Genomic DNA, 27,861 nt, shown 5'->3' with positions numbered 1-27,861 from the left:
CAGAGGGCAGAGTAGGGCCTGTTTAGGAAACTAGTTGATAGAATCCTGTAGGAGGTAGTACTTAAGGGCAATGGAGTCCAGGAAGGCAGAAGGAAATCCTAGCTAGAGGAGCAGGAGCAGGGTCTCCCCAGTGCTGAAAGATGAGTCAGTGGGAAAGGAGGTCAGCCTGGCTTAACAGAGAGCGCTGGTTGGAACATGGGGAGAGAGGTTTTATAACCTCTGGAAGAAAAGGCAGACAACTCAGCAGGACTACAGTGATGCTATGAGGTTATGCAGGGAGAAAATCAGAAGGGCCAAAGCCCAGCTAGAACTTGATCTGAGTTCTGGTGAAAAAGCAATAAAATGAGGGCCAATGAGAATCTCCATTCTTTTTTACATGCAGAGAGAAACAGTAACAAAAGATAAAAGAAAAAGCTGAAGTATTTAATGCCTTCTTATCTGTTTTTACCAGTAAGACCAGTTATCCTCAGAGTACCCAGTGTCCTGAAGTGGAAGACAGGGATGACGAGCAAAATGGTGTGAGGTTCAACAAGGCCCCATGCTGGGCCCTGCCTGGGTCACAACAACCCCAGGCAGTGCCACAGGCTGGGACGGAGTGGCTGGGGGTGCACGTGCCAGCAGCTGAACATGAGCCAGGGTGTGCCCAGGTGGCCAAGAAGGCCAATGGCATCCTGGCCTGGATCAGCAATGGTGTGGCCAGCAGGAGCAGGGCGGGGATTGTCCCCCTGTCCTGGGCACTGCTGAGGCCACACCTCAAGTGCTGTGTCCAGTTCTGGGCCTCACAATTCAGAAAGGAAATTGAGGTGCTGGTAAAGGGTTTGGAGCACAAGTCCTATGAGGAGCAGCTAAGGAGAAAAGGAGGCTCAAGGGAGACCTTAGCCATCTCTACAACTGCCTGAAATGAAGATGTAGCGAGGTTGATTTTGGTCTTTTCTCCCGTTAACAAATGACAGGATAAGAGGAAGTGGCCTCAGATTAGGAAAAATCTAATCACTGAAATGGAGTTAGGTATTGGAATAGATTGCCCAGAGAAGTGATGGAGTCACCATTCAAAAAACATACAGATAAACCTGGAGACATGGTTTAATGGTAAAGATGGTGGTGGTGTTGGGTTAATGCTTAACTTATTGAGCTTGCCAGGTTTTCTCAGCCTTAATGATGCTTTGATTCTGTTGTATAACTCCATGAGAAACAGCTGATGCAAAACTTAGTTCAAATTATTATCACAGTTTAAAGTAAGTTAAGTATTGCAGTAGAAGCAGTAATGTTTGTAGGACCTCAGCTAAAATGAAGCCAGAAAAAAAGACTCACTAGGCTAAAATAAAGAGAAAGCAAACACTGAAATAAAAAAATCACTGAAAAAACTAAACAAATTGCAAAGGATTTTATACACTGGCATTTTAAGAGCTGATTGTTGCTCCCCAACAGAGAAAATGTGTATGTAAACAACTAATAGATGTATATTACATTGTTTGCTTTTCATAGCAAACAGTACCATAACTTAATGTAATTTTTGATACACATAAAAAGGATTAAGAAGTTCACTCAACTTCGTATTTCTGACCTTTTCCTTTGTCAAAGATTTCTGTACTGTGAAACAGATTAATTAAGTATGAAAGATGCAAGTAAAAGTGAAAAAGTTACAAACACTATCATGGGACATGGTGGGAGTTTATCTTTAATTTTGCATGGGAGAGATGCAAGAAAGACAGTAGACTTTCTAAGAAACATGCAGATGTTTTTACTTTAAAATACAAAGTTACCAGAAATACAGAATTAGGGCACTTTAGGTACATTAAAAATAGTAGAACTAGTGATTGTTCTGTCCCAATATTTGCTGTATCTAGGAACTATAAAAAATTTTTGTTCTTCCTAGGTCCTTTTTGGGGTCCCACACACTCAGGTTTTTTTTTTGTTTAAGCTGGAAACTTCAATGCCTGCCTTACTTCACTGTTATATTAATGATGCTGATATCCTCATAGGGTTTGTCAGTTTTGGGATTGACTTTGACATTTGAGATTCTCTGAACGACTTCCATTCCTTTAGTCACCCGTCCAAACACACTGTGCTTGTTGTCAAGCCATGGCTGTTTGAGAGCACAGGAGAAAAAAAAGCATATTAAAATAGAAAAAAGCAGCATATAGATTAGGTACCAAACCAAAAAGACACTAAATGTACATGGATACATTTTATGTGTCCAGACTGTGGAACCTAAGACCCTGTAAATATTAGCATGCAAGTAAATACTATAATGCACCTAATACATATTCATATGCATTTGAACTTATATTTTCAAATTGCTTTCAAGTACTATAGAGGTCACATTCTACCAGTGCAATAGCATTGTATAGTTAAGTGTATTCTCAGTACACAGAAATGTCGTTCCAGTCTCTCTATTTCAAGGTACTTTCACAGAGGTATTTTAAGTGCCAGAGAATATTATCCAATTCAATACTCATACAGTATGCCCAATTTGAATATAGGTCCTCATACAAATTAATAAACTTCAAAACTATGGTAGATGGCTGGCTTTTTACATTAGTTTGAAGTACTGTAAGAATGCAGTTTTTGTAATTGTTACTTTTAAGGATTTGGTTTTTATGCCTTAGATGCACATACCAAAAATTCTATTGTTGGCTCTGAACTTATACACAGATCAAATGAAATTTCAAACCTGAACCTCTGCTTCTTTGTATAGCTACAATTAGGCAATATTAAAGACATCCTGACACCATATCCAAACCCCAAACAATCTAAGCAATGCCTAGGTTTCCATCAAGTTTAAACCACTATTATTAATGTAAGATACTCTAGTAATATATAATTGCAAACATGCCTAGGAATTTTGTACCACCCTCACTCCATTTAAAGGTGAAAGGCCTTTTTCTGATGGAATGTATTTCTATATCTAGGGGACAATTTTAGTGAAGTTTACATACTATACATTGTGTGCATAATTTATTTGTAAAGCAAGTACTAGTGTGTTCCTTTTTCCATGAGTAAAAGGTTGATTTTTTACCATCTAGGTAGCCTCTCATGCCTTAAACTGAGCTTTTAGTATTACTTACAGTCGGCACTACTGTTATAAAAAATTGGGATCCATTGGTATTTGGTCCTGCATTAGCCATGCTAAGTGTGTATGGTCTGTCATGTCGTAAAGTTGAATGAAACTCATCTTCAAATTCTCCTCCCCAAATGCTTTCACCTCCCATTCCTGTACCAGTTGGGTCACCAGTTTGAATCATGAAACCCTGCACAGAAATTACATGTTATCACATTATTGCATAGAATACATAACCAGAAGTGTTATATTCTAGGTGACATTTTTTCCAACTTACTTCAAATCTTTCAACAAAATGTGTTAAAATGTTGTGTGTAAGGGGAAAAAGCATTTAAGGTATTTTAAAGTGCCTGTCAAGTACTTGTGCAAAAGCAAGGTTACTCACTGTTCCTGCTAGCAAAGGACACAAACCCAACTATCTCTACCTTTTGCAAATTCTTCAGCTCTATCACTTGATTCTTGTGCAATAGAAATAAGAGGCCTTACAAGAAAGGCCTTCAGACATGAAGAGAAGTTTTAATTCAAGCAGGATAGCTGAACTCATCTTTCAATTTTCAGTTTTCTGCTACCTTATCAGTTGCAGAACAACTACTACAACTTTAGTAAATGCTAATGCTCTTTAGAATATCAGAGTTGTTCAGAATTTACAAGGCACTCTAAAGGCACTCCAACAATCTTGCTTGCAAAAGGGAAATGGAAGTGTTAACAGAGGACTGACCACCAGAGTACATTATGCAAATTAACAAACATTAACATATTGCAAATTACCTTGATGATGCGGTGAATTATGTGTCCATTGTAGTAACCATTCCTGCTATGCACACAGAAGTTTTCCACTGTTTTGGGACACCTAAAATCATGTAACAGAAAACACAGGCTACAATAGTATTTGTCTGGTGACAAGGCCATGAAGATTTCAGCCAGGTATAGGAATCTGTTGTCCTGTGCAGTGTTTCAGGACTCTGTAGGAAGGCATTTTACCAAGTAAGGAAAAAACAGTTCTCTACCTCTTCAAACCTAGAGCTAAAAACAAAAGCCTGAGAAGTACAAAACTGCATGATTACACAGAAAGGCAGCAGCCATGTTGACAGCACAGGGATGTTTAGCTGTTGCTGACCAGGGCTTATGCACTTTTCTTCTCCTCATCCCACGCCACCAGTGAGGAGGCTGAGGCTGTAGAAGGAGTTCAGAAGGGGCCCAGCTAAGACAGCTAAACCCAGCTGACCACAGGGATGCTCCACTGCACATATAGCATCATGTTAGCACATAAAAGCTGAGGGAAAAAGCAGGGGTCATGCAGAGTAATGGTGATTTGCCTTTCCAAATATCCACTCCATGTGATGGAGCCCTCTCTTCTTGGGAATACTGGGAACATCTGCCTGTCCATGTTCCTTGTTTTGCTTGGCTTGGGTGCATGTCTTTTGCTTTCTCTATTAAACTGTCTCTACTTCAGCTTGCAAGTATTCTCACTCTTCTAGTGTTCTCCCATTCCACCAAGGGGAATGTGAGCAATTGATTCTAGAGGTGGCTTACTGCTGGCTGGGGTTAAACCATAAGAGCCAGAAACCAAATCAGTCTTCTCAAGGCCTAGTTCAAGGCACCACTGACTATAGCTTCCCCAGCTTTTTATCTGCACTACTCATTTTGTTGATAAACCTACCTTTGCTCCATAAGCAGAAAGTTGTTCACTCTTTTTCCTCTACACTTCTTTTAAGATTTGCATGCAAAGGTGTCGAATGTTGCATGCAAGAAGTAAAAATGTAAAATTAAAATGTTTTGTTATTACAGAACTTGTCATCAGAACAGTTAGTTGTTCTTTGAAACTACTCACCAACATTGTTTGGTGAACAAATGCAATCTTATTGTTGCTAGAATAAAAAGGACGAACAGCTTCACCTTTGTGATTTGATTTTTTACTTCTGAGTTACTACCGAAATGAGTTTTTTTAATGACAGCTCTTCAGCTATTATAAAAATGATTAGCAGCCAGAGAAGATCTACACTGACAGGTTTACACAGTCATACATTTTTCCAATAAGGAGAAAAAGGCCAAGTTGAGTCCACAGATGTAGCAAAGGCACTCTAACTGTGAAAAGGAACATTAGCTTGGGTTTTAGTGACACTCTAAACTATCTTGTGAAAAAAAGCACCAATGGCATAACTAATGGAACAGACTAGATTATAGTACCAGTTCTTGCTGAGCAGTACACAGTCATTCATAACTTTATTTCACAACAAATTGACTGAAGGATTTAAGAGCATATAGAATCACATCCTATATGCTCTTCTTTACAGTTTTAATCACTGTGAAGTGATTTTAAATTAAAGCTCAGCTGGGAGAAAAAACTACAACAAGAAAGGACAAACCTAAAATAACCAAGCCTAGTAATGCTATATTTAAAACTGCATACAGAACATTGCAATGAAGCACCTTGCACTACTGTGCATGCAGATATGACATATTAGCCTGACAATTAAAAAAAAAAAGAATTCATGTAGCTCGGCCTGTCACTCACTGGCAAGAGCTGTACCATTACTGCAATCTATATGCTGTAATTATGAAATCCAGAAACTAGAGCCTGATGCAAGGAAAACTGGTAAACACTGCAGTAAAAGTCTGGTAGCCCTAGAGAGTAGAATTGAGGTTGCTTTAACTGTGCTTATGATCAAACATGAATCTATTTTTGGAGAAGCATGGAGTACATCTACATAATTTAGGTTTCTATGTATAGTAATATATTATATAAATTTCTGGTTAAATAACAGAATATTTGCAATTTTTGCATCAAAGGAGAGAGGATGACACACTGATATTAGCAATTGTCACATATAAAACTTTTCAATTCTATGCCTGGTTTTGGATATACACAAGACTAGTATTATATGCTGGTATAAATGTTAACGTTGCTTTTAAAGGAGCTGCGATAACAAGGTGTAGCACACTGGCCACTATTCTTCTGGCTTGCACAGATCTGCTGCCAAATTACTGCTGCTGCCAAAATCATCATTCTTTTTCAAGAACTATGCAAACAGCATTGCCTTACAATACACAGCTTACACAGAAGAGTATCATGTCCAAGGACGAAAGTTAAGAAAGGAATACCCTCCCTGAACCAATACCTAAATAAATCCAAATACAATTCCAAAAACTCCTGTGCGCCAGACTGTTATTTACACCTATATTTACCCTACTTTACTTTGGGGGGGTTAAGAATCACATTGCTACCTTGGTGTCTTAAGAAGCTGTCAGGAAACAAAGACGGCAGAAAAAGGGAAAGAAAATAGTTATTTCTAGCATGAGATAAGTCTTGGATACTGCAACCACAAGGGACAGAAGAAAGCAACAAATCCAAAACAACCGAGAAAACAGCAAGTACATACTCAACAGGAAAAAGTTTGATATGAATATCTCCCATGCTTGTGTGAATGATGGCACTGTCTGACACTCTTTTGGGACCTTCTGCCTGAGTGGCTGCCATGACCTCTTCTTTAGAAGGTTTCTCATTAAATACATCTCTGTCAGAATCTGCACTCTTCGTGTCTTCTGGTTCACGTTTAGTAAACTGAAGCACAAAAGAACAGAAGGTTAATGGCTTCCTCCTTTTTCTATTTTAAAATACACACTGCTCTGCACCCAACACAGCAATATTATTATTCAACCTGCTGAACACCCAATTCGAAATGTACAAAGACAATTCACAGTCTATCCTTGCACTGCTGTTCTGTGTTACCAGCATTTTCACAGTCACAAATTTCAGTAAAACTACATGCAAATCCAAGTAACTTTTAATAATCTGCTATCTTTAAACCTCCCCTTCACAAGAGGAGTCTGCACTAGTTCAGCACATTTTCTTTAAAAAGAGGTGGAGAATATCAGGTTGTTCTGCTATACCAACTAAATTGGCAGGTTTTATGTCAAAAGGGTTAATTGTGTTTTGTAGTCGTGCTACAAAGTTAAAATAAATCCTCTTATTCCAATACTGCATTAATATGAAACTACAGAAACCCAGGAAATTTTAGGCATAACAGACAGATCAATTACCAACCTCTATGACTGGGACCTCTCAAATCAGCTATTAACCACTCTGAAATTGCTGGTCTGTTTGGTTCCATCTCACCCAAAAACCTAACTGTGAACAAAGAAGATGACTCCTTCTTTCTTGGTTGCCTATAATGTCCTTAGTATTAGCAAGTCCTGATTCTGGTCTGAAATTTTTTTCTATTTTCTTTTTTATGCATACAGTTACTTATTGTTTCTTTGTAAAGTCTGGTTATTTTTTAAAATGTTCTTATTTAGGTTTTTTTTTTTTTCAACGAGGACAAAAGGATATAATCTCTGGGGGGAATAAAAATTTATGAAAAAATTACAGCAGTTTCTAGTTAATTTATAGATAGGTCAAGATAAAAATTCTAAATATACTTGCAATATAAAGGGATTCCTTTGTAAAATCTGCATTTGCAACTACAAAAAGCACTAGAACAGTACAAAAAGAAAAACAAAAAATAATGTAGATAAATCAATACAAGAATGGAGCTATTTAAATAGAAACCACACACACCATGTAAAACCTGTTTTTTTTAAAAGCTGTGCAGATTACTGTTGGATCTGCCTGAATATTCTGTAGAACAGGATTTTCAGATGCCTTCATCTCTATAGTGATTGCCGCACGGTGTTTCTTTGCTACTCCTTGGAACAAAGCCAGTTGCATCATTCTGATGTTCTCTTGTTTTCCCAAGATACGAATACATCTGAAGTACAAGATGTAAAGAGGTGTAACGTTCAGCTGCTCATAGTCAGAGAATACAGTAAATTCACGAATACAAGCCGCACTGAGTATAAGCCGCATCTCTGGGTGTTGGCAAATATTTCGTTTTTTGTCCATAAATAAGCCGCACCTGAATATAAGCTGCTCTGTTGTTCGCAGCGAGGACCCGCGTGCAAAAAAGTTGCCAAATAGTAACAGACCGGCGGCAGGGCGGGGTTTACTGGCTCAGCTAAGGCTGTGCAGGCTCGGCCCGCTAGGGGCTGCCGACGGGGCTAGGTAGCCCAGCCCGGCGCTGCCGCTCGGCGGGGCCGCTGGGGGCCAGCCGCCGCTGCCACTGGGCTCGGTCACCACGGCCCGGCGCTGCCCTGTGGTGGCAGGCAGGGACGGAGCCCCCCACTGCCTCCCAGAGCCGCGGCAGTGGCGGCCCGGGTCCCCCGCCGCCTCCCAGAGCCGCAGCAGTGGCGGCCCGGGTCCCCCGCCGCCTCCCAGAGCCGCGGCAGTGGCGGCGCGGGGCTCCCCCGTCTCTTCCCCGGGCTGTGGTAGGGAGCTCTCCCGCCTCTCTCCCCGCCCCCCGTGCTGCCTGCAGGCAGCCAGGCTCCACCCGCAGTGCAACAGAGTAACAATTTGTAACAATCGCAAAATGCCGACTTTGCCGCAGCTCGGCTCGGCACTCTGGCTGGCACTTCTGAGGTTGTAAATGCCAGAAAATTATTCACATATTAGCCGCTCCTGAGTATTAGCCGCATTTCCGGTTTAGGAGCAAAATCTTAGTCAAATTGGTGCGGCTTGTATTCGTGAAATTACTGTACTTCCTTTCTAACGGTGAGCTTCAGAGCACTGTAATGTAAGGCTTTCAAATAACAACACAAAAAGACTGGACATCTCCACAGTCATACCAAGCTTCAAATATGCTCTAAATTTGACTGAATAAAGACTTTAAAACAGAAATTTATCTCAATGTGTGTCACTGGAGCTTACCTGTTTGTCTCTACATTTATGACCTTAATGCCCAACATTGTTCCATAGAGAACGAAGTGTCCAGTTTCATCAAAAATTATATTAATTAATCTTACTGCATCCACTTTCTCCAGCTCACGCTCAACTGCCATACGTCGGCCAAACTCCATGTCAGGCAGTTGTTGTCTCATCTGCTGAAGTTCAGTAAACATCTACAAAAAAACCCCCAGCACCACATATTAACATACTTTAAAATTTTATCCAGTAAAACACTGATTCACATGATTAGAAAATACTGAATTCAAGTGAGATTACTCTACTCAAATTTAACTGAAGGATTTATGCAAATATAAGTAATAGTCTCTTTATTTTTATGATATAACAAGCATGTTGTAGGACTAGGCTTAAGCATGTGGAAGTGTGCAGTTGTCTATCAAATTCCTTAGAAGATGACAAATTTAATTACAGTAAATTCACGAATACAAGCCGCACTGAGTATAAGCCGCATCTCTGGGTGTTGGCAAATATTTCGGTTTTTGTCCGTAAATAAGCCGCACCCGAGTATAAGCCGCTCTGTCGTTCGCAGCGAGGACCCGCGTGCAACAAAGTTGCCAAATAGTAACAGAGCCGCGGCAGGGCGGGTTTACTGGCTCGGCTAAGGATGTGCAGGCTTGGCCCGCTAGGGGCTGCTGATGGGGCCAGGTAGCCCAGCCCGGCGCTGCCGCTCGGCGGGACCACTGGGGGCCAACCGCTGCTGCCACTGGGCTCGGTCACCCCGGCCCGGCGCTGCCCTGCGGTGGCAGGCAGTGGCGGAGCACCCCCTGCTCCCACGGCAGCGGCGGCGGGCGGGGACGGAGCTTCCCCGTGACCGTGGCGGCGGCGGCGGGCGGGGATGGAGCCTGCCTGCTCCTGCCGTGGTGGGCGGGGACGGAGTTTCCCTGCTCCTGCTCCTGCCGTGGCGGGCGGGGACGGAGTTTCCCCGCTCCTGCTGCGGCGGGCCGGGACGGAGCCTGCCTGCTCCTGCCGCGGCGGGCGGGGGCAGGAGCCCCCCGCTTACCCCACGGGCTGCGGGGATGGCAGCACGTAGCCCCTGCCTTCCCCCCAGGCCACGGCGTTGGCAGCACGTAACCCCTGCCTTCCCCCCAGGCCGCGGGGATGGCAGCACAGGGCCCCCCCCGTCTCTCCCCCGGGCGGCGGCAGAGGAGGGAAGGAGAGAGCTCTCCCGCCTCTCTCCCCGCCCCCCGTGCTGCCTGCAGGGAGCCAGCTCCACCTGTGGCGCAACAAAGTAACGGTTTGTAACAATCACGAAATGCCAGCTTTTACTAGCAAGTTGCTCGACTCGGCACCTCGGTTTCCACTTCTGGGGGTGGAAATGTCAGAAAATTATTCACATATTAGCCGCTCCTGTATATTGGCCGCATTTCCGGTTTGAGAGCAAAATCTAAGTCAAAATGGTGCGGCTTGTATTCGTGAAATCACTGTAATTAATAAATAATAAACCAGTAAGAATTCATTTTGGGGCAAAGCAATCTAAGAAAAAAGCAAGACAACACAGAAGGCCTTTTTTGCAAGAAAAATATGGGAACAAAGCTTGCCTTTAGAAATAAATGATAGCTTAGGTGAATGTGCAGGCAAACAAATTCAAGTAAGTAGAGAAAACATTTCAAAGGAGAAACGAGATAAAACTCACACTCAGAGATTCATCAAAGACTCTCATGAGCTTTCCTGTCAGAAAACGAAAAATTCTAACTTTTCTATCAGACCCAAGAGTGGCCATTTTCTTGCCATCAGGTGAAAAACTTATACTGGACGGGTAAGCCTTGCATTTAGCAAATTCATATAGATCAGTATCTGTTTTATACTCCCAGTTCACATTCTTGGGAAACTTATATTCATGAGGAGTACCAGTCCAGTACTCGATCATTCCAGACTTGTCAGAAGACACAACTGCTTTGTACACAGGGTTCAGGCGTATCTGAGTAAGTGGGGACATATGGAGTTTATCAAAAACATGAAGTGGTTGGTTATTTCCTCGTCCATCATATATAAATATTTTTCCTGTGCTTTTCTCGGATGTTGCAACAGAGGATATGGCATCTCCAGGGCAATATATCCATTCACACTGGCCAGGGTGGTAGCTGCAACAAAGAGCAGAAAGGGAAAAAAAAAAAAAGGTTTTAATTAGGTAAGAGTCAAGTTATGCTGTAAACTTGAAATCAAACATCAGAAGCAAATTTTAAACTTCATTTACTAGCTTTGCTAGTAAATATTCAGCATATTATTGAAAAGCTTTACCAAGAAATACCATTCAGTGGAAGACAATAAATTTCTACTATTCCCATATTGTTTTGTAAAGAGGCTGTAAGTACACAAAGTCAAAGTAGAAAGTGGGTAAATGGAGGAATTTGGACAGAAATCCAAATAAAAAGTGCAAGTGACATTAATAAATAGTACTCAACCCAATGAGTCAGTACCATTTCTCCTCCATCTGTTAAGTGAGTAATGACTCAGTAGAAATTAAGACAACTCCACCTCTGCCATACACTTATGGAAAAGTTCAACTAGATCTTGCCAGAAAAAAAACCACAAACCCACAAAATCTCCAAGAAGTGATATAACCAAAATTAAGACAACCCCCCTATATTCAATAATGGTTCTGAGTGCATTTAAGAAGGAAACTCATTTGCTACTTGCAAAAACATAATCTACAAATAAGACAAGTCAGACATACAGTAAATAATATGTTTGTTTTAAAGTCTGTAAGCAAAGATTCTGAAAACTAGAACTCAAACGAAATGGCAAACATCCAAAAATTATACAGTCTCTATAGGGAACTCATGTTTAGTATTCTTTTGCAAATCAAACTAACAGAAGCTGATGGATTTATGATATTCTGACATCATGACAAACACCAATAACTTGGGTATCTAATGTCTGTTGGTAAACAGAAACAAACACCTCATCTCAGGTTCATGAGAAAGAACAGGATCAAATAAATAAATATGAAGTCTCTGTAGAAATAGCCAATCTTCTCCAGATCACAGATGAAAGTATAAAGCATGTGGATTAGCATGGAGCCATGGTTGTATAGAGTAGTTAGAACTGGAAAGCTCTGAAGATCAGGGGTGCTTTTTGGAATATTATTTTATTTTTCTTTAATTTTATCAATTATGTAGTAACAGTACAGGGCTGCTATGTCAAAAATAACAGCAAAACCAAAAAGATTAAGCCTAACTAGCATTTTTCCAGAACAAGAGGGAATCAATTCCTATAGGTGAAGTACATTATTTGGAGGATGATACCGAAACTAACAAACAAAGCAGACAGCATATGCTTTTATTAATGTTCCTATGTAAAAGATTTTTTTCCTAAATTTATACTTCTATTCAGTTTCAAAATTAACCAATACATCATAGACTATGAAGAATATATTTTATAATTCTAAAAGGCTTGTAGAGTAATCAGTATTTCTACTGCTCTTGATGCAGCATTCATTGATCCTCCAGCCCTTCAAATCCACTCTCTTAACAGTGTGGGAGTTTTTTCTCCGGCATTGTTGTAATTCCTGTAACATCCATTCCTGTTTCTCTTAGATCCTTTACTATATACTGTGTATATACACAGAAATGCTACAAGACCAAAGATAACAACTGTATTGCTTGTAGTGGAAGAAGGAAATTGCACCCCTCTGACAACAAGATAATACATACAGGCCAAATCTCTTCTCTAATGGAACTACTAATAGACCGTAATTTTTAAAATTCAGTGCCCAACAAAAGAAAGAAATTATACCTAGCTGAATAACTGAAGAAGCTCCGTATCTTTGTGCATAATATTTAACACCAAGGAAGCTCCTTTCCTACTTCACTTCTCTACTGCAGCAGTAGTAATTTTTTCTATTCAGTCAGGCAGTCTCCAGCCACTGGAATCATTACAGACAATGCAATTGACTCAACTTCATCTGACTGGGGCATGGGGGAAGGGGAAGATCTCAAGAACCCCAAATTACTGACTTATCCCTTAGCAAAACAACCCCCCACTGATAACCTCAAACAAACACTTCTGAGAACTAAGTAACTTACCCAAGTTTCAGCATGTTGATCATGTCAAAGTTCACTACATCAAACACCTTCATTGCTTTGTCATCTCCAACTGAACAGAATAATGCCCCCTCTGAACTAACAGCAATACTCTCAATAACACCTGTGAATTAATTTGAAATACTATTAAGAAATGGAAAGGACATCCTTCATTTCAGTATTATACTGGAAAAACATACAGAGGTTTAAACCTGTTTCACAACTGTTCTGTCACCTTTTCCATTTAAAATTCTACCTGGCTTCAATTAAATATTTATTTAAAAAAAGAAAAATCACAAAACAACACTATAGCCTATCAGTTATAGACTCAGTAATTCAATAATGAACAATTTACCAAAAACATAGTAAAAGATCATAATGGCAGTGAGTTTAGTTTAAAATGCTCTAAGGATTTTAGAAAATTGAGAACATTATGATGGGGCAAGCATTATGTGGACCTCAGCTTGCATCTCTCAACAGGGTAAAAGCAGCAGAACTCTATAGACCATTACAATACTCAAAACTACTCTGCAATTGAGCCTTCCATAAAGTTCTCAAAATGCTGATTTTCACATGGTAGGTTTTGTTATCACGTTTTGCTTCTATATATAATAAGAACTGGATAATTAAGATCAAAAGCAGACTTAAATATTTTTGTAACTCTAAAAAGAAACCATACTTTTACTACCTATTACTAAATATTTTTCTTACTGTAATATTCTGCATATCAAACTGGATTTTTTTCCTTCAGGCATATAATAATTTCTAATACTATTGAGAACACCATTTTCAGTCCAGCCTATTTAATGCACAGTGTTGAAAAACTTAGTGTACGTATTAGCTCAGAAAATTGGGTTAAAGTTTCTCCTAATTGCAATTCATTCAGTAATTACAACAATAATGCAGAATTTACTCTACAGTTACAGTAATTCCAAATAAAAATAAATGTTTTTTTTCCACACTACAAGAGCAAAAAAAGACTGAGGTACCCTTATTTAAAGCAACATATTTTTAAAGTTCTCTGGATTTTATGAACACCTTTGTGTATCTTGTTTACTTATGTCCCAGATATTTTCCCCACAAGCAGGGCACAAGGCAATGCAAAGGCTGTAGGGAATCTGTGCAAGCAGAGTCCCATAAGTTTCATTTTCATCCTCTCCCTGCTAGAGCTTGGGAGCAAAATGTAACACGACAGAGGAATAAAAGAAAGATTGGTAGATATCCTTTAATCTCTGACTGCTCTAAAGGAACCCCAGAATCTCTCTCTCTATGTGCATTCTATCTTCAAACAACAAAGAGCAACCAGAGAGGAAAAAGTAATGTCCTTTAGATAAGAAGGAGCAATTTCTCACCCAAGTGACTTCGGAAGTGTTTAACAAACTCAATCCCTTCTTCTATTTTCTTCCAGAATTTTACATGTCCATCATGACTGGCTGTTATGATAAAATCTGTCCTATAATTACAAAAGAAAAATAAAAACAAGAATACAAATGCACACATTGTGCACCTTCCCACTCGTCAATAATTTGCACTAGAATTAACAATGTGCAGAGAAAGAAATCTCAAGAAATTACTGTGACACTTTGACTGAACGGATACTATAACTCCTGGAAAAACCAAAAAGGTATTTTAGTGAATTTAGGATTAATCTATGAAAAGTCATAGTCTAAACTGAACAAACATATAATACTATCCTTTTTGAATATGTAAATATAGCTCCTATTTTTTATCTGATTTCACAGTAGTTACTATGTGTGCATCTGTGTGTGTGATCTCTGCAGTTCTGGTGAATGGTATTTTTTCACAAGATGCAAGTCCATCTTATTCCTGTATTTCCTGAATATTTCAACAAGGATTCTAAGACCCTCCTTCAGCCTACAAAAACAGCTTATATCTCACTTCCAGGTAAGCCATTTAGCTTTTTTTAAAAAGCCCACTACTTTTTAAAAACTACCTCAGGAACACTGTAACTTTCCATTATAAAACTTGTACAATGAAAACTTGTTAGTATACACAAAAACACACCCCAGACAGAGAAATACAATGCAAAACAAAAATACTTACTTGGTACATGCTACGTGTGTAATAACATCCCTGTGCATGTAACTGCGCTCATACATCGAAGCCGATGGTAGATTTTCAAGATAAACATGTTCGAATTCAAGAACTACACAGAAGAAAAAGAAAAATCTGATTGTTTTTTCCCATTAAGTTACATCTATATTTTGTTCTCCTTTACTTATCCTTGTATTGCTTCTCATATTTATGTAAAAAATATGCAGGATTTTATTCAAACATAAATAAAGTGGTTTTAGTTCCAGTTTTGCACTCACACATTTTCCATGGACTAAAGCCACTCAAACGCTTATTTAACTCATACTGCTTTTCCTTTTTAAAGAAACTGCTACCATAACTGTCTTACTGTTTCAAAAAAACCAAAGTCAATTAACAGCTTTTAAGTTACCACCAGAAAACAAGAGGTGAACTGAAGCTCATTTCACTCTAAAACCACAAGTACCCCCGTTGTTTCTACAAGATCCGTGGTCCCACACACGTAGTATGTAGTCTAAATGTCTAAATGTAGCCTAAATTCTAAGTGCCGGTATCCACCTATTTCACTGCTTAATTGACCTAAAATAATCTGGTTTTGAGTTTTGTTTCTGATTTTTAGATCCTAGTTGTTAACACCTGTGCAACAGTTTTTTTACTGAACTAGCAAGTTTACATCTGCTGAATATGGTTTCCTTTACTTAAAGAAAACTTGAAGCAATACCCAGAGGGCTGGGAGTTGCTGCACACATCAATAGCACATGCCAAAATACAGCCTAGAGGCTTCTCAGCTTAAGGCATTGGTCTGAAATATAGATTAACTCCACATATGTAAACAGCACACCTTCAGCCTGCACAGAAGGCTCTTACAATGAAAGTGTCCTCCAGAGGAAACAGAAGTCTTAGAATAATGGAATATTAAGGGGCTAGAATAAGTCCTAAATACCATTTAGTCCCAAGCCCCCTCCTACTAGACCAAGTTGCCCAAAGCCTTATTCAACCTGGCTTTGAACACTGCCAGGTGTTCAAAAAAAATCACTGGGCAACCTGTGCCAGTGCCTCCCAGTAAACAAATTTTTCCTTATAGCTAACCTGAATTCCCCTTCTTTCAGTTTGCACCAATTACTCCTGGTGCTATCACTACAGTTTCTGTCAGAGTCAGAATCGGGCTTCCTTTTAAGTCCCGTTAGATACTGGAAGGTTGCTATGAGGTCCCCACGTAACCTTTTCTTCTCCAGGTTAAACGGACGCAACTTTCTCAGCACCTGACACCCTCGCCGTATAATTCCACACCCGAAGGTTTTCCCCCAGTATGCTCATTTCATATACGAGACAAGCTCAGGATATGCGCCCCCGACAGCTGCCCTCACCTCGCGGCCGCTTCCGCCCAGCGGGGCCTAGAGGCGACCCTACCGCTCCGACCCCAGCCGGAGGAGTTCCACTTCTTCCCTTACCTTTCCTCTTCTTTGCCTGTGCGGCCTCCCCAGGGAGCGGCCCGACCCACCGCTCCTCCTCATCCTCCTCGTCCGCTGCCGCCGGATCCCCGCCACCCGCCTCTACCTCCGGCAGCTTTCGCTTGCGCTCGCACTCGGCGGACGCCATAGTGGTCACCTCACTACGTCGCGCCGGGCGCTGTGCGAGTGACGTAATCACCACGCAAAGGACGGCGCGAAGCGGCCATGGTAGTAACGGGCGGGAGGGGCAGCGGGAGAGCCCTGGTCGGTTCGGGGAATCCCGGAGCTCCAACACCCTGGGGTCGGGGGTTGCTCTCGGCCGCGGCGGCCGTGGGGCTGCTTGGCAGGGAGGGCGCTGGCTTCCTGGCTGGGAAGGGGCGACGTTTATTTATACTCCGCTTGTGAGGGGGGGATGTCCCGCCTCACGTCCTGTTGTGCTGCAGGGGTTCTCGTTGGGGGCACAGGGGCTCTCTCTCTCACCGCTTCTGCGATGTTGTTTCTACCGTGCCGATATTTTGCTTCCTAAGGTGCCTTCGTGTCTCTTGCACAAACCTGCTGTCACTCTCTCCGCTCCCTCACGATCTCCCCGCCATCCCGATTTGTACTTGGTCACGTGACACATGTCGCCATCTTAATGTGTGTAAGTGTAGAAAGGGACAGTGCCAGGAGAATGGTCAGGCACTTCTCGGTTATTCCGAGCAGTAGGACAAGAAGCAATGGGCAGAAACTGATACCCAGGAAGTTCCACCTGGCATGAGGAAGAGCTTCTTTCCTGTGCAGGTGACCACACACAGGAACAGATTGCCCAGAGAGACTGTGGAGTCCCCCTCGCTGCTGATACTCAAGAACTGCCTGGACACAATCGTGTGCAGTGTGCTCCAGGATAACCCTGCTTGAGCAGGGAAGTTGAACAAGAGGACCCCCTATGGTCCCTTCTAACCCGACCCATTCTGTGATTTTTTTCATAAAGCCTTGGCTAGCATAGAGCCTGTACTTGGACATGCGTGTATTTTTTACCTAATTACGTAGTCCTAAAACAAGGTATGAAGGAATAACATGTTGAAACTTGAAGACATTAGCATTAATGCCATAAAACCCTTCTGTTTTCAGGTATGATGTAGAAATGCAATTTAATCATACTGAAATAGGGAAAACTGCAAGCTACAAGAAACTAGCATCCAAAAGTGACACTTCAGCGTTCGTACTGTGAAAGGTAGTTAAGAGCACAGGGTTAAGAGCTGCAAGTCAGTTTCGTTCGTGAGAGCCCTCTCATGTTTCACATTGTGTACATTTTGAAATGTTGCATTAAATCGATCCAGAAATTTAAAGTCAACAACAACAGAATCATTTTAATCATTTTTGTGTGATGGAGATTTTCTGGGTTTCTCTTCAGAGTTTTATTTCATGGTGATGAATTGTGGTATTGGAGGGGACACGGGTGGAAGACCCAAGACCTCTTTCAAATTTCTGAAGCATGGGATCCTTTTTCTCCCCTTCCTTTTTTCTTCTCCTTCCTCACTTTCTCACTTCCCCCCAGACCCTCTTTGTTTGTCTCCTTAACAGGTTTTTGTCTGAGAAAAAACTAGGACTGCTTAGCTTCTTTCTTAGTTTGTTCTTTCAGGGCAGTCTTTGCAGGGGCTGTTTCAGAGGTCGTAATAAATTATGGGAACTGGTTCTGTTTTATATTATGGAGATATTCCAAGACTCTTAACAAGATAATGATTTTCCTTTGCAAATTCCATGCTCATTAGTTCTTATAAGATCATGGTAACCTAGATTTTGTAATGTTCTGCTTTAAATGCAGTGAATTTGCAGGAAGACTTAGTAGAAGTATTGGCTACATATGAATTCTCTAGTGTAATTCCAGCATTCAGTGAGATGTTGTGATTTTCTTTCCTCATCCACTTTGCTATGAGGTACTTGAACTTTGGAAGTACTAGTTGAATGTTTCACTCCTTTTAAATCAGGTTTTTGACATAATTTTCTCTGATGCTATGTTTTTTTTCTGAAAAAGAGCAAAAGATTGAGTTAGTAATTTGTGCTTCATTAAGAAGGTAGAGAAGTGTAATTCTTCGTTAGATCATTATCTATTTTTAATGTTTCTATTTAATCTCTGTGTGTTTGGTGGGCTTAGTGGTGCACTACGGTATTTTTAAACGCTCTTGCATCTAACATGTTGGTTGTTTTCCCTGGAAAAAACAGTTTGACCCATCTTATTTTTCCCCTGTTAATTGCTGATATCATTCAGGTATCTCTTAAGTGAGAAAGCTAAAATTAAATTTATGAATTTTTATGTGATTTTTTCTGACCCAACAGTTGCTCAAAATTTTTAATTTAACTTGGGTTGATTTTTCTTTTGGCTGTCTCTAGATGCCCTCTTTCCTTGGTTATCTGTATATCTTTCAGGTTATTCTGATTGTTTTTCTCATAACTTAGAGGATGCTTAATTTGTTAATCAAAAATATTCTGAACTCAAATGAAGGAGAAATAGATTAACACATTTATTGACAGAGCAGAAGTAACTGCTTAAAATTTTAGCAGATATATGGAGGTAAAGTGTGGTTTTGTAGATGTGAGATTCTCGTATTTTTTCTGTATTAAAGTTGTTAGAAAATAAAGAAGTCATTGCAGATAATCAAATCAGTGATGAAAATTTAGGACTTTGTAATTCCATTTTAAAAGTAAATTACTAGTGTCTTCTAATTTAACTTAGTTACATAGTTAGCTGATTTTACTTAACAGCTGGGTGCTTTCTACAACTGTGGAGGAGCTAGGTAGAAGCTTTGGATTAAGGGAGCTTAGGATTCTGTTACATAGTTGATCTGAAGTGACAGGTATGATTTAGTAATCAGTTATTTTAGATCTATGTGATAACTGTTCTGTTTGCTTTTTAATAGGCTGAACATTTATCAGAAATCACTAACACAGCTGGTCCTGTAGATGCCAAGGAAGAACTCTTGGGTGAATGTTGCACTATTTGGAAGCAGATGGAAGAGGTATGCAAGTATAAATGAGAGACCAGGTTTCTTATAAAGCTTTTTCAGAATTATTTTATTCACTGCATGCTTGCCCCACCCCTACAAAGAAACCATTTCAAATAAAACCAAATCAATGAACCAACCAAAAAACCCTAACAAGCAAACAGAAATCACAAACAAAAATGGAAGTAAGATCTTTGGAAAGGTCAAATGTAGAAGTGCTGGCAGGGGTGAAGAATGTCTTGTAGCGCCAATGTGCTGATGTTATGATTTAGTTAGTGTGGAAGTATGTTAGAGTTATGGAAAATTAATATTGGATTAAAATACGGAAAATTGTGTTATGGTAGTACCAGCATACGCTTCTCTCTTTAGCCTCACCGAAGATGGGATTCCGTTTCACAGGTCCTTTGGATCTTGGAAATGAGAGAGACAGAGGAGGACAGTGATGTTTCCCTAGGCTTATCCAACTGACAGTTACATTGTCATGATTAAAATTTCTCTCTTGATACATGGTACAATATACTAACAAGTAACAGTTTAGGGCTGGTTATTTTTATTTTCAGGATTCCCAGAAAATATAAACTTTTATCAGTTCTTAGGGAATACTATTCTTCCTTTAAGATTCTGCTGAATCTGATGAAAAATCATGTTATATTTTCAGAGTCTTAATTGCTTCACTCAATTTTTTATTGTACTTAGGTGCTGTTTGCTTGTGTTCTGAGCTGTTGGTTCAAAACATTAATGTACCAGAAATTGAAGTGAAAGTATTTCCAAGCTTAAAGTAGAACAAAGTACAGACAACTGACAATGCAATCATTTTACACAGGTTGATTTAAAAAGACTAATGAGATTTATTTCTTGTTGGATATTCACGTAAGTATGCATGTAACAAATGGCAGGGAATTCTGTGTCTCGGTTTCGGAACTTTTGTTTGGCACCACATTGGAGGACCTGAACTTTCTTTGAAATTTTCTAATTAGAAGAGGAATCTGAATGTTTCCTATTTTGAGTTTAATTGAAAATACTCGATATCTTGTATCTCATCCCCAGCATGCCCAAAATTGTACAAGAAGTGATGTGTTGTTTCTGGAAGTTGATGAAAACAGTAGTATTTTTATTACAGTAATTTCACGAATACAAGCCGCACCAATTTGACCAAAATTTTGGTGGAAACCCGGAAGTGCGGCTAATATTCCGGGGCGGCTAATCTATTAACAAAATTCTAAAAGCTGCCAACACGGAAGTGAGAGCCCGCGGCAGCCCCAAGCCAAGCTGGAGCCCGGCCGGCCCCGGCAGAGGTGGGAAAGCCTGGCAGAGGCGGGGCCTGCAGTGTGGGGGGCGGGCGGCTGAGCCTGAGCCAGCAGGGCGGGGCAGGGAGGGCAGCAGAGCCTGAGCCAGCAGGGCGGGGGAGCCCGGGAGAACTGGGGCTAGCAGTGCAGGGGAGCATGGCAGAAGCAGGAAGGCCGGCGGGTGGGGCTGCCTGGCAGCGGGGGAAGCCCAGCAGAATCGGGGCCAGCAGCGTGGGGGAGCCCGGCGGTGCGTGGGCATGCAGTGGCGGCCAGGGCGAGGAAACGCGGCGGCGGTGCAGATGGGAGGGGGCGGCCGGCGAGCCTGGCAGCGGCGGCAGTGCCTGGCCCGCCGGCAGGGCGACTACGTAAACAACGCAGCGGCGACGCGGCCGGCATGCCTGCCAGCGGCGGCAGTGCCTGGCCCGCCGGCAGGGCGACTGCGTAAACAACGCAGCGGCGACGCGGCCGGCATGCCTGCCAGCGGCGGCAGTGCCTGGCCCGCCGGCAGGGCGACTGCGTAAACAACGCAGCGGCGACGCGGCCGGCATGCCTGCCAGCGGCGGCAGTGCCTGGCCCGCCGGCAGGGCGACTGCGTAAAACAACGCAGCGGCGACGCGGCCGGCATGCCTGCCAGCGGCGGCAGTGCCTGGCCCGCCGGCAGGGCGACTACGTAAACAACGCAGCGGCGACGCGGCCGGCATGCCTGCCAGCGGCGGCAGTGCCTGGCCCGCCGGCAGGGCGACTACGTAAACAACGCAGCGGCGACGCGGCCGGCATGCCTGCCAGCGGCGGCAGTGCCTGGCCCGCTGGCAGGGCGACTACGTGAACGCAGCGGCGGGGCGGTGCTGACGGGAGAGGGGGGCCAGTGAGCCCGGCGGCGGCTGCAGCACCACCCAGCCGGCCCCGTCGGCAACCCTGAGCGGGACGAGCCTGCCTGGCCCCGCCCCGAGCCAGTAAAGCCCGCTATGCCGCGATCCTGTTACTAATTGGCCAGTTTGTGAAAGCTGCGCACGGATTCTCGCGACGAACGAAAGTGCGGCTAATATTCGGGGTGCGGCTTATCTATTGACAAAGACAGCAACATTGTCGAGGCACCGGGGGTGCGGCTTATAATCCGTGCGGCTTGTATTCGTGAAACTACTGTATTTGGATTTTGCATCCTGGATACACTCATGTTTCAACAAAAGATTTAAACTAATAGCCGTTTAATTAGCTCCTAGGCTGTATGGTTACATGTAATGTTCCAATGATTGTGTGTCATGAACAGTTTTTGTGGGAGAAATCCATAAAGTGTTCTGGTGTCCAAACGTTAACAACAAGGTTTCCAAAGTACTGCTTAGTGATTCTACTACTTAGTTGAATACATTCTGCCTTGTTATGGGGCAGGTTAAATTTGTGACGATTAGAAAAAAAGACAGTTTAGCAGGTGTCTCCTGTTCATGCCGTGGATATTTGTGCTGGCCTGTGTGTCACACTGCCTATACACCCCACTGCAGTCATGACAGCTGATGTAGTATGCTCCCAAAAATCAGACCACTTCTGAACTGTACAGTATACTGCCCTAAATGACTTAAAACTAAAAATATGTCTTATAATATGATTGTTCTGTTTAGAGAGCCAGAAAAGTAGCTGAATGTGTGTTAACTTCTCAGCAGTTCCCTGTTCAGCCTTGTCCATGACTCTCTTCCCAATTTCTCATGTTCTTCATCTATTCAAATGCCTTTCCCCATATAAACTTTTCTCTCATAACTTTCCTTTTTACTCAAAGGATACATCTTTCTTTAGCTACTGCTTTTCTCCCTCAGAGTTAATTAAATTCTGCTTTACTGTGCTATGATTTCCAGACATTTCTTAATTTGCTCTTCTGGGTTAGGGTATAAGGTATGTGGAAGGATCCAAGTTAAAATTCTTTTATTCCTATATTAAAAAGTTGTGTTTAAATTACTAAGAATTGTATTTTGTTCTTACAAAAGAGAAAACGAACTTTCTTTGTGCTTTATTTCTTTTATCTTCTACCAAGTGTCAGAGAAAGTTAATGCTTCTAGGAACAGAAACGATGCTGCCATCGGATGCCAAGGTAAGACAGCGTGTTTTTTAAAATGCTTCATTTTCTGTTAAGACTGTAGAATCATTGAATGGCCTGGGTTAGAAAGACCTTAAACATCCTCTAGTTCTAACCCAGGCTTAGGCAGGGATGCCTTCCACTAGATCAGATTGCTCAAAGCCACATCCAGCCTGGCCTGGAACCCTTCTAGGGATGGGGCATCTGCAGCTTCTCTGGGCAACCTGTTCCAGTGTCTCTGTGCTTACACAATAAAGAATTTCTTCTTAATATCTAATCTAAACCTGTCCTCTTTCATATTAAGGAGATTTCGCCTTTTCCTATCACTACATGCACTTGTAAACAGTCTGTCTTTTAGGTCCCATTCAGTCACTGGAGGGTTTCCCTGGAGCATTCTCCAGGGTGAACAACCTCGAGTCCCCCCACCTGTCTTTATAGGAAAGGTGTTCCAGATCGATCATCTTTGTGGTTCTCCTCCAGACTTACTTAAGCAAGTTCACATCCTTCTTCTGTTGGGGACCCCTGAGCTGGAGGCAGCACTCAAGGTGGGGTCTCACCAGAGGAGAGTGGAGGGGCAGAATCACCTTCCTTGACCTACTAGCCATGCTGCATTTGACGATTCACTTTCTGGACTGCAAGTGCATGTGTTCAGCTTTTCATCCGACAGGATCCCCAGGTCTTTCTTGGCAGGGCTGTTCTCAGTCAGCCTGTATTGATACTGGGGGTTGCCCTGATCCAGGTATAGGACCTTGTGCTTGGTCTTGTTGGACTTCATATATTTCATGTTAGTGCAGCTCTCAAGGCAGTCCAGTCCCTCTGGATGCCATATCTTGCCTGCAATGTGTCAACTGCCCCGTACAGCCTGGTGCTGTCAGTGAGCTTGCTGAGGGTAATCATAATCCCACTGTCCATGTCCCTGACAAAGGTGTTACACAGTGCCTGTCTCAGAAACAAGGCCTAAGGAATGCCCGCCATCACTGATCTCCACCTGTATGCTGAACTGTTGACTGCACCTCTGAGTGTGACCATCCCACCAATTCCTTACCCACTGAGTGGTCTGTCTGTCAAATCTGTGCCTCTCAGTTTAGTGACAAGGATGTTGTTCCAACCAGTGTCAAATGCTTTGTACAACTCCTAGGTAGATGACATCAGTAGCTCTTCCCTTATGCACCAATGCTGTCATCCTGTTACAGGAAGCCACCAAATTTGTCAGGCATGATTTGCCCCTAAAGATATGTTGCTTAACACCAGTTACCTCTTAATTTTCCACATGCCTTAGTGTAATTTCAAGGAGGATCTGCTCCATGGTCTTGCTGGGCACAGAGGTGAGACTAACCAATCTGTAGTTTCCAGATCTTTAATAATACTAATAATACTAATAATACTAATACTAATACTGCTAATACTAATAATCGTAGTAGTACTACTACTACTACTACTAATAATAATAATAATAGTTATTGTTATTATTACTGCTACTACTATTATTTTATAGTAAGTGGGATCTTCACCTGACTGCCATGACTTTTCAAATATGATGGATAGTGGCTTTACCATTTCACCTGCCAGTTCCCTCAGGTGCATCTGTTGTGAGTTTGATCCTATCTACCAGCTTAGCTGTTCATCACTCTTCTCCTCATCTGGACAGGGGAGAGGAAATACAACTGAAGTCTCATGGATTGAGATAAGGACAGATTTTCTCTTACTAATTTTGAAAAATGCAACTGAGAAATGACTAACATAGGCAGCAAAATTGGAGGAGAAGAGCTGTAACTTCAGTTCCTATTTGGACTTTTTCCTAGTCAGTGTATATGCGATTTCTTCTTGTTAAATGTCATTGTTATGCTGTCCTTCACAACATCCTTCTGGACATCTGTGCAGCTGTGGCAAGAGCAGGTTCACAGTGTGCTAGGTGAGGACCTGGCTGAAGGGCAGAGCTCAGTGCAGTGCACTGGGGGTGCATCTGGCTGGTGACCAGCCACCAGCAGTGTTCCTCAGGGTGCAGCTCTGGGACCAGTTCTGTTCCATGTGATTATCAGTGATCTGGATGAAGGATTGGAATGCACCTTAAGCAAGCTGGCTGATGACTCCAGACTGGACAGTGCTGGTGACACTCTGGAGGGACTGGAGGCCTGCATAGGGATCTGGCTAGCTTAGGACATTGGGCAATCCTCAATGGCATGACATTTAGTAACACCAAAAAAGCAGGGAAGGAGTGGCTGCTGGGCAGCCCTGCAGGAAGGGATCTCAGGGTGCTGGTTGATAGCAACTCGAGGGGAGCCTGCAGTGTCCCCTGGCAGCCTGGAGGGCAAATGGCATCCCAGGAGCCTTGAGAATGGCCTGCCTGCCACAAGAGAGGGGATTGTCCCCTGTATTTAGTGCTGTGCAGCCTCACTTGCAGTGCTCAATGCAGTTCTGTGCCCCACAATTTTAAGAACGTTGTGAAGATCCTTGAGTGCATCCAGAGGGCAACAAAGCTGGTGGGAAGGCTGGAAGGCATGTCCTGTCAGGAACTGCTGAGGGCTTTGGGCTTCTCTACTTAGCAAAGAAGGAACAGTGCCCTGATTCCTCTCTACATCTTCCTCAGGGAAGTGGATAGGGAGATGCTGATATCTTCTCCCTGATACCCAGTGATATTATGTGTGGGAATGATTCAAAGATATACGGAGGGAGGCATTAGGAAGCATTTCTTTACCTATATGAACCTTCCTCTGAAGGAGCTTCACAACTCTGCCAACTCTGACTCCTTCTCATTTCCCTCTTTTGAAAAAATAATAGAAACATTTCCTTGATCCCTGTGAGTGACTGTAAAATATTTTGAAGAAACTAGGGTCTATTGTAATAGATACTCTTTTATTTTCTGCTGTATCAATAACTCAATTTCTATCCTGTTATACCTCATTTTATGCCAGTGCAACTCAACACACTTCAAGAGATGCTTCTTTTCTTGTTATACAGCTTTCCTTGTTAATGCTGCAGTGGAAAGCTTTAACAGCAGAGCGTCGTCAGTGGCAAGCGAAAAATCCTGAAAGTAAGTAATTGTTTCCTTGTATAGAATTCTTACTTCTGCAAAGTTTCTTTCTTCTAGGCCATGAGTATACTGAATATCTGCTGATTCCATTTTCATTCCAAAATGACTTAAAAATCAAAATAAATTTAAGGCTACTTTAAAAAGTAGCATGTTTGTTTCATTTCTTCATAATTTTTGCACTTCAGTTCTAAGTTCACTTGAAATTAGAAGTGAATTCCACTATAACTTAATCCTATGATTCTGGACAAATAAGTGTGTGATTCATACCATATTCATCAGCCAGTTAAATGGAAAAACAATTATTAGTAGATCTTCTAGCCAAATAAGAAAAGTTCATTATCCTGTTACCCTCCTTCATATTCTTTTCTGTGTGGTTGTTTTTTCTCCCTATTTTTTTTTGTATGTTGTCCTGGTTTAGGGGTCAGTATTGCCAGCAAAGAAAAAGGTGAGAGTTTTTTCCCAAAATTGAGAGTGAAAATTTCCTCTCTCCCAGTTTACTATAATTTGGAAATTAAGGGTTTCTCAGGCAAAAGGTTTGGGTTTAGGAATAACAGTTCTTTACTGATATATCTACAAGACAAACAACAACAACATTAGCTATGAACAGATCAGTGACAAAACAGAACGAAACTCAGTCTGTCTTTTGTCCAGTCAGGCGCCCTCCTCCTCCACACGGTCCCGGTGGAGCCGGGGCAGAGTGGCTTTTTTCTCTTCTCTCAGTCGCTGGAACTGCAGGAGCAGGCAGGCGGCAGTGGCACGGGGGTCCCAGGTGGGAGAAGGGTGAAAGAAAAGAAACTGCCGCTCACCGTTTGCATCCCAGTTCTCAGCGCTGTTCTCAGAAGCAGGAAGCTGTAGCAGTGTCGGAGTGCAGGGCCTGGTCGCAATATGAAGAAAAAAGAAGTTCTCTCCATCTCGTTTGGGCCGGTGAGCGCAAGTGGCTCATCACAAGGACAAAGCAACTTTCAGCTATTTATCCCCACCCCTCTCTTTTGTCTTGAGTAATCAAAAGCCAGGGAGTTGCCCAGGCCAGGTTCCTTTGACATACTAATGGAAAAAATTTTCTCCACTGAGGGAAGAGTAGAAAACTCCCCCACCCCCAACATATGTCCTTTTTAGAACAGAAATACTTTGGCAAATAATACTGTCTTCATTTTGTCTTTTAAGAAGCTGATACATTAGCCATACATCCACTGAGACTAGTGGTAGTTCTTATGTCTGTAAGGCGTTATCAGTCAAGAGGTATAAATTCCTCAGTTCTTCAAAATTCTCTTTACAAAAGCACCTCTGCTGACAGATTTCATTCTCTTTCAAGGCTGATGTGGCTAGACACTGAAAATAAAAGCATTCAGGATCTAAGTGTGAGTAAAGTACTTTGTTTTCAGATGTCCCATATGGAGATTCCTAAAATAGTTCACACTACACTGTCATTAATATTCTGGTAGTCCTCATGGTTATGTCTCCTGTCAAGGACCTGTTAGCACCTGTCAATCTAGTAAAACTTCTAGTTAATCTTTAAATTGTTATATTGACTCATTTGAATATTTTTATGCCAGTAGAGACTTGGTATTTTAGTATTTGCAAAATTATAGGAATGTGTTATAGACAGCATGTGGTGATTTCCAATGTTTTGTCATTTAGCCAAATGGAAATGCCTTTTCAGATCAACATTAGAGGCAGTTCTCCAGCTTTTTTCAAAGTCTATATAGTTGCTGCATGTCATCACTAAATAAGAAAAGCTGGGAAAAATATTTTTTCTTTCTTATAAATAGGTAGTGTTGCTTTATTAGAATGAATTCATAGTTCAGTGTTGTAAGCCTCATTCCAAGAACTGTCAGCCTCCAGTGCTTCTGAGGTATGTAGACTAAAGGCATGTCATTGAATGAATTTGGAACATACTGGTTCCTGTCTGCTGTTCATTAATAAGATGCTGGCTTAAAGCAAATTAATTGAAAGAACTTAGTTTTTATCTGGGTAAAATACCTGAGGCAGTTAGATTTCTGTACTAAAATATGTATATTAAACTTCAAGCTATTGGCTTAAAAATACCCTTGGCCTATTTTTTTGGCTTGCTGACTTGCTTTGTTCAAGCATTCTTACTTCTTCCCAGATGATAATATTTCTTAGTAGAAATCTTAA

The 27,861-nt window shown here is 41.8% G+C and overlaps 2 protein-coding genes across 4 annotated transcripts in view; one reads left to right on the top strand and one right to left on the bottom strand.

Moving 5' to 3' along the window:
• Positions 1 to 1,660: 1,660 nt before the first annotated feature.
• On the bottom strand, positions 1,661 to 16,585 carry PPWD1 (peptidylprolyl isomerase domain and WD repeat containing 1; the record flags this gene model as incomplete). Its single annotated transcript, XM_033085938.2, has 11 exons — positions 1,661 to 2,086; positions 3,069 to 3,251; positions 3,830 to 3,911; positions 6,442 to 6,623; positions 7,620 to 7,809; positions 8,805 to 8,995; positions 10,474 to 10,921; positions 12,866 to 12,986; positions 14,215 to 14,315; positions 14,927 to 15,029; positions 16,366 to 16,585. Coding segments are annotated over 11 exons (1,965 nt in total), but the record flags the coding sequence as incomplete, so codon positions are not given.
• Positions 16,525 to 27,861, top strand: part of CENPK (centromere protein K) — a 24,661-nt gene continuing 13,324 nt past the window's right edge. Inside the window, exons 1-5 of one of the 3 annotated variants that reach the window (XM_033085939.1) lie at positions 16,580 to 16,593; positions 16,893 to 17,005; positions 19,263 to 19,361; positions 22,653 to 22,709; positions 25,653 to 25,725. In XM_033085939.1, the coding sequence (XP_032941830.1) occupies positions 17,000 to 17,005; positions 19,263 to 19,361; positions 22,653 to 22,709; positions 25,653 to 25,725 (235 nt within the window). In that variant the 5' untranslated portion in view covers positions 16,580 to 16,593; positions 16,893 to 16,999. Of the gene's footprint in view, positions 16,594 to 16,892; positions 17,006 to 17,050; positions 17,579 to 19,262; positions 19,362 to 22,652; positions 22,710 to 25,652; positions 25,726 to 27,861 lie in introns of those variants that run through there. The other 2 variants (XM_033085940.1, XM_033085941.2) reach the window with 2 other exon arrangements.

This window comes from Catharus ustulatus, chromosome Z (genome assembly GCF_009819885.2).
Source record: "Catharus ustulatus isolate bCatUst1 chromosome Z, bCatUst1.pri.v2, whole genome shotgun sequence".
Lineage (NCBI taxonomy): Eukaryota > Metazoa > Chordata > Aves > Passeriformes > Turdidae > Catharus > Catharus ustulatus.
Note: the sequence above shows the minus strand (reverse complement) of the source record. Positions and strands in the feature narration are given on the sequence as shown.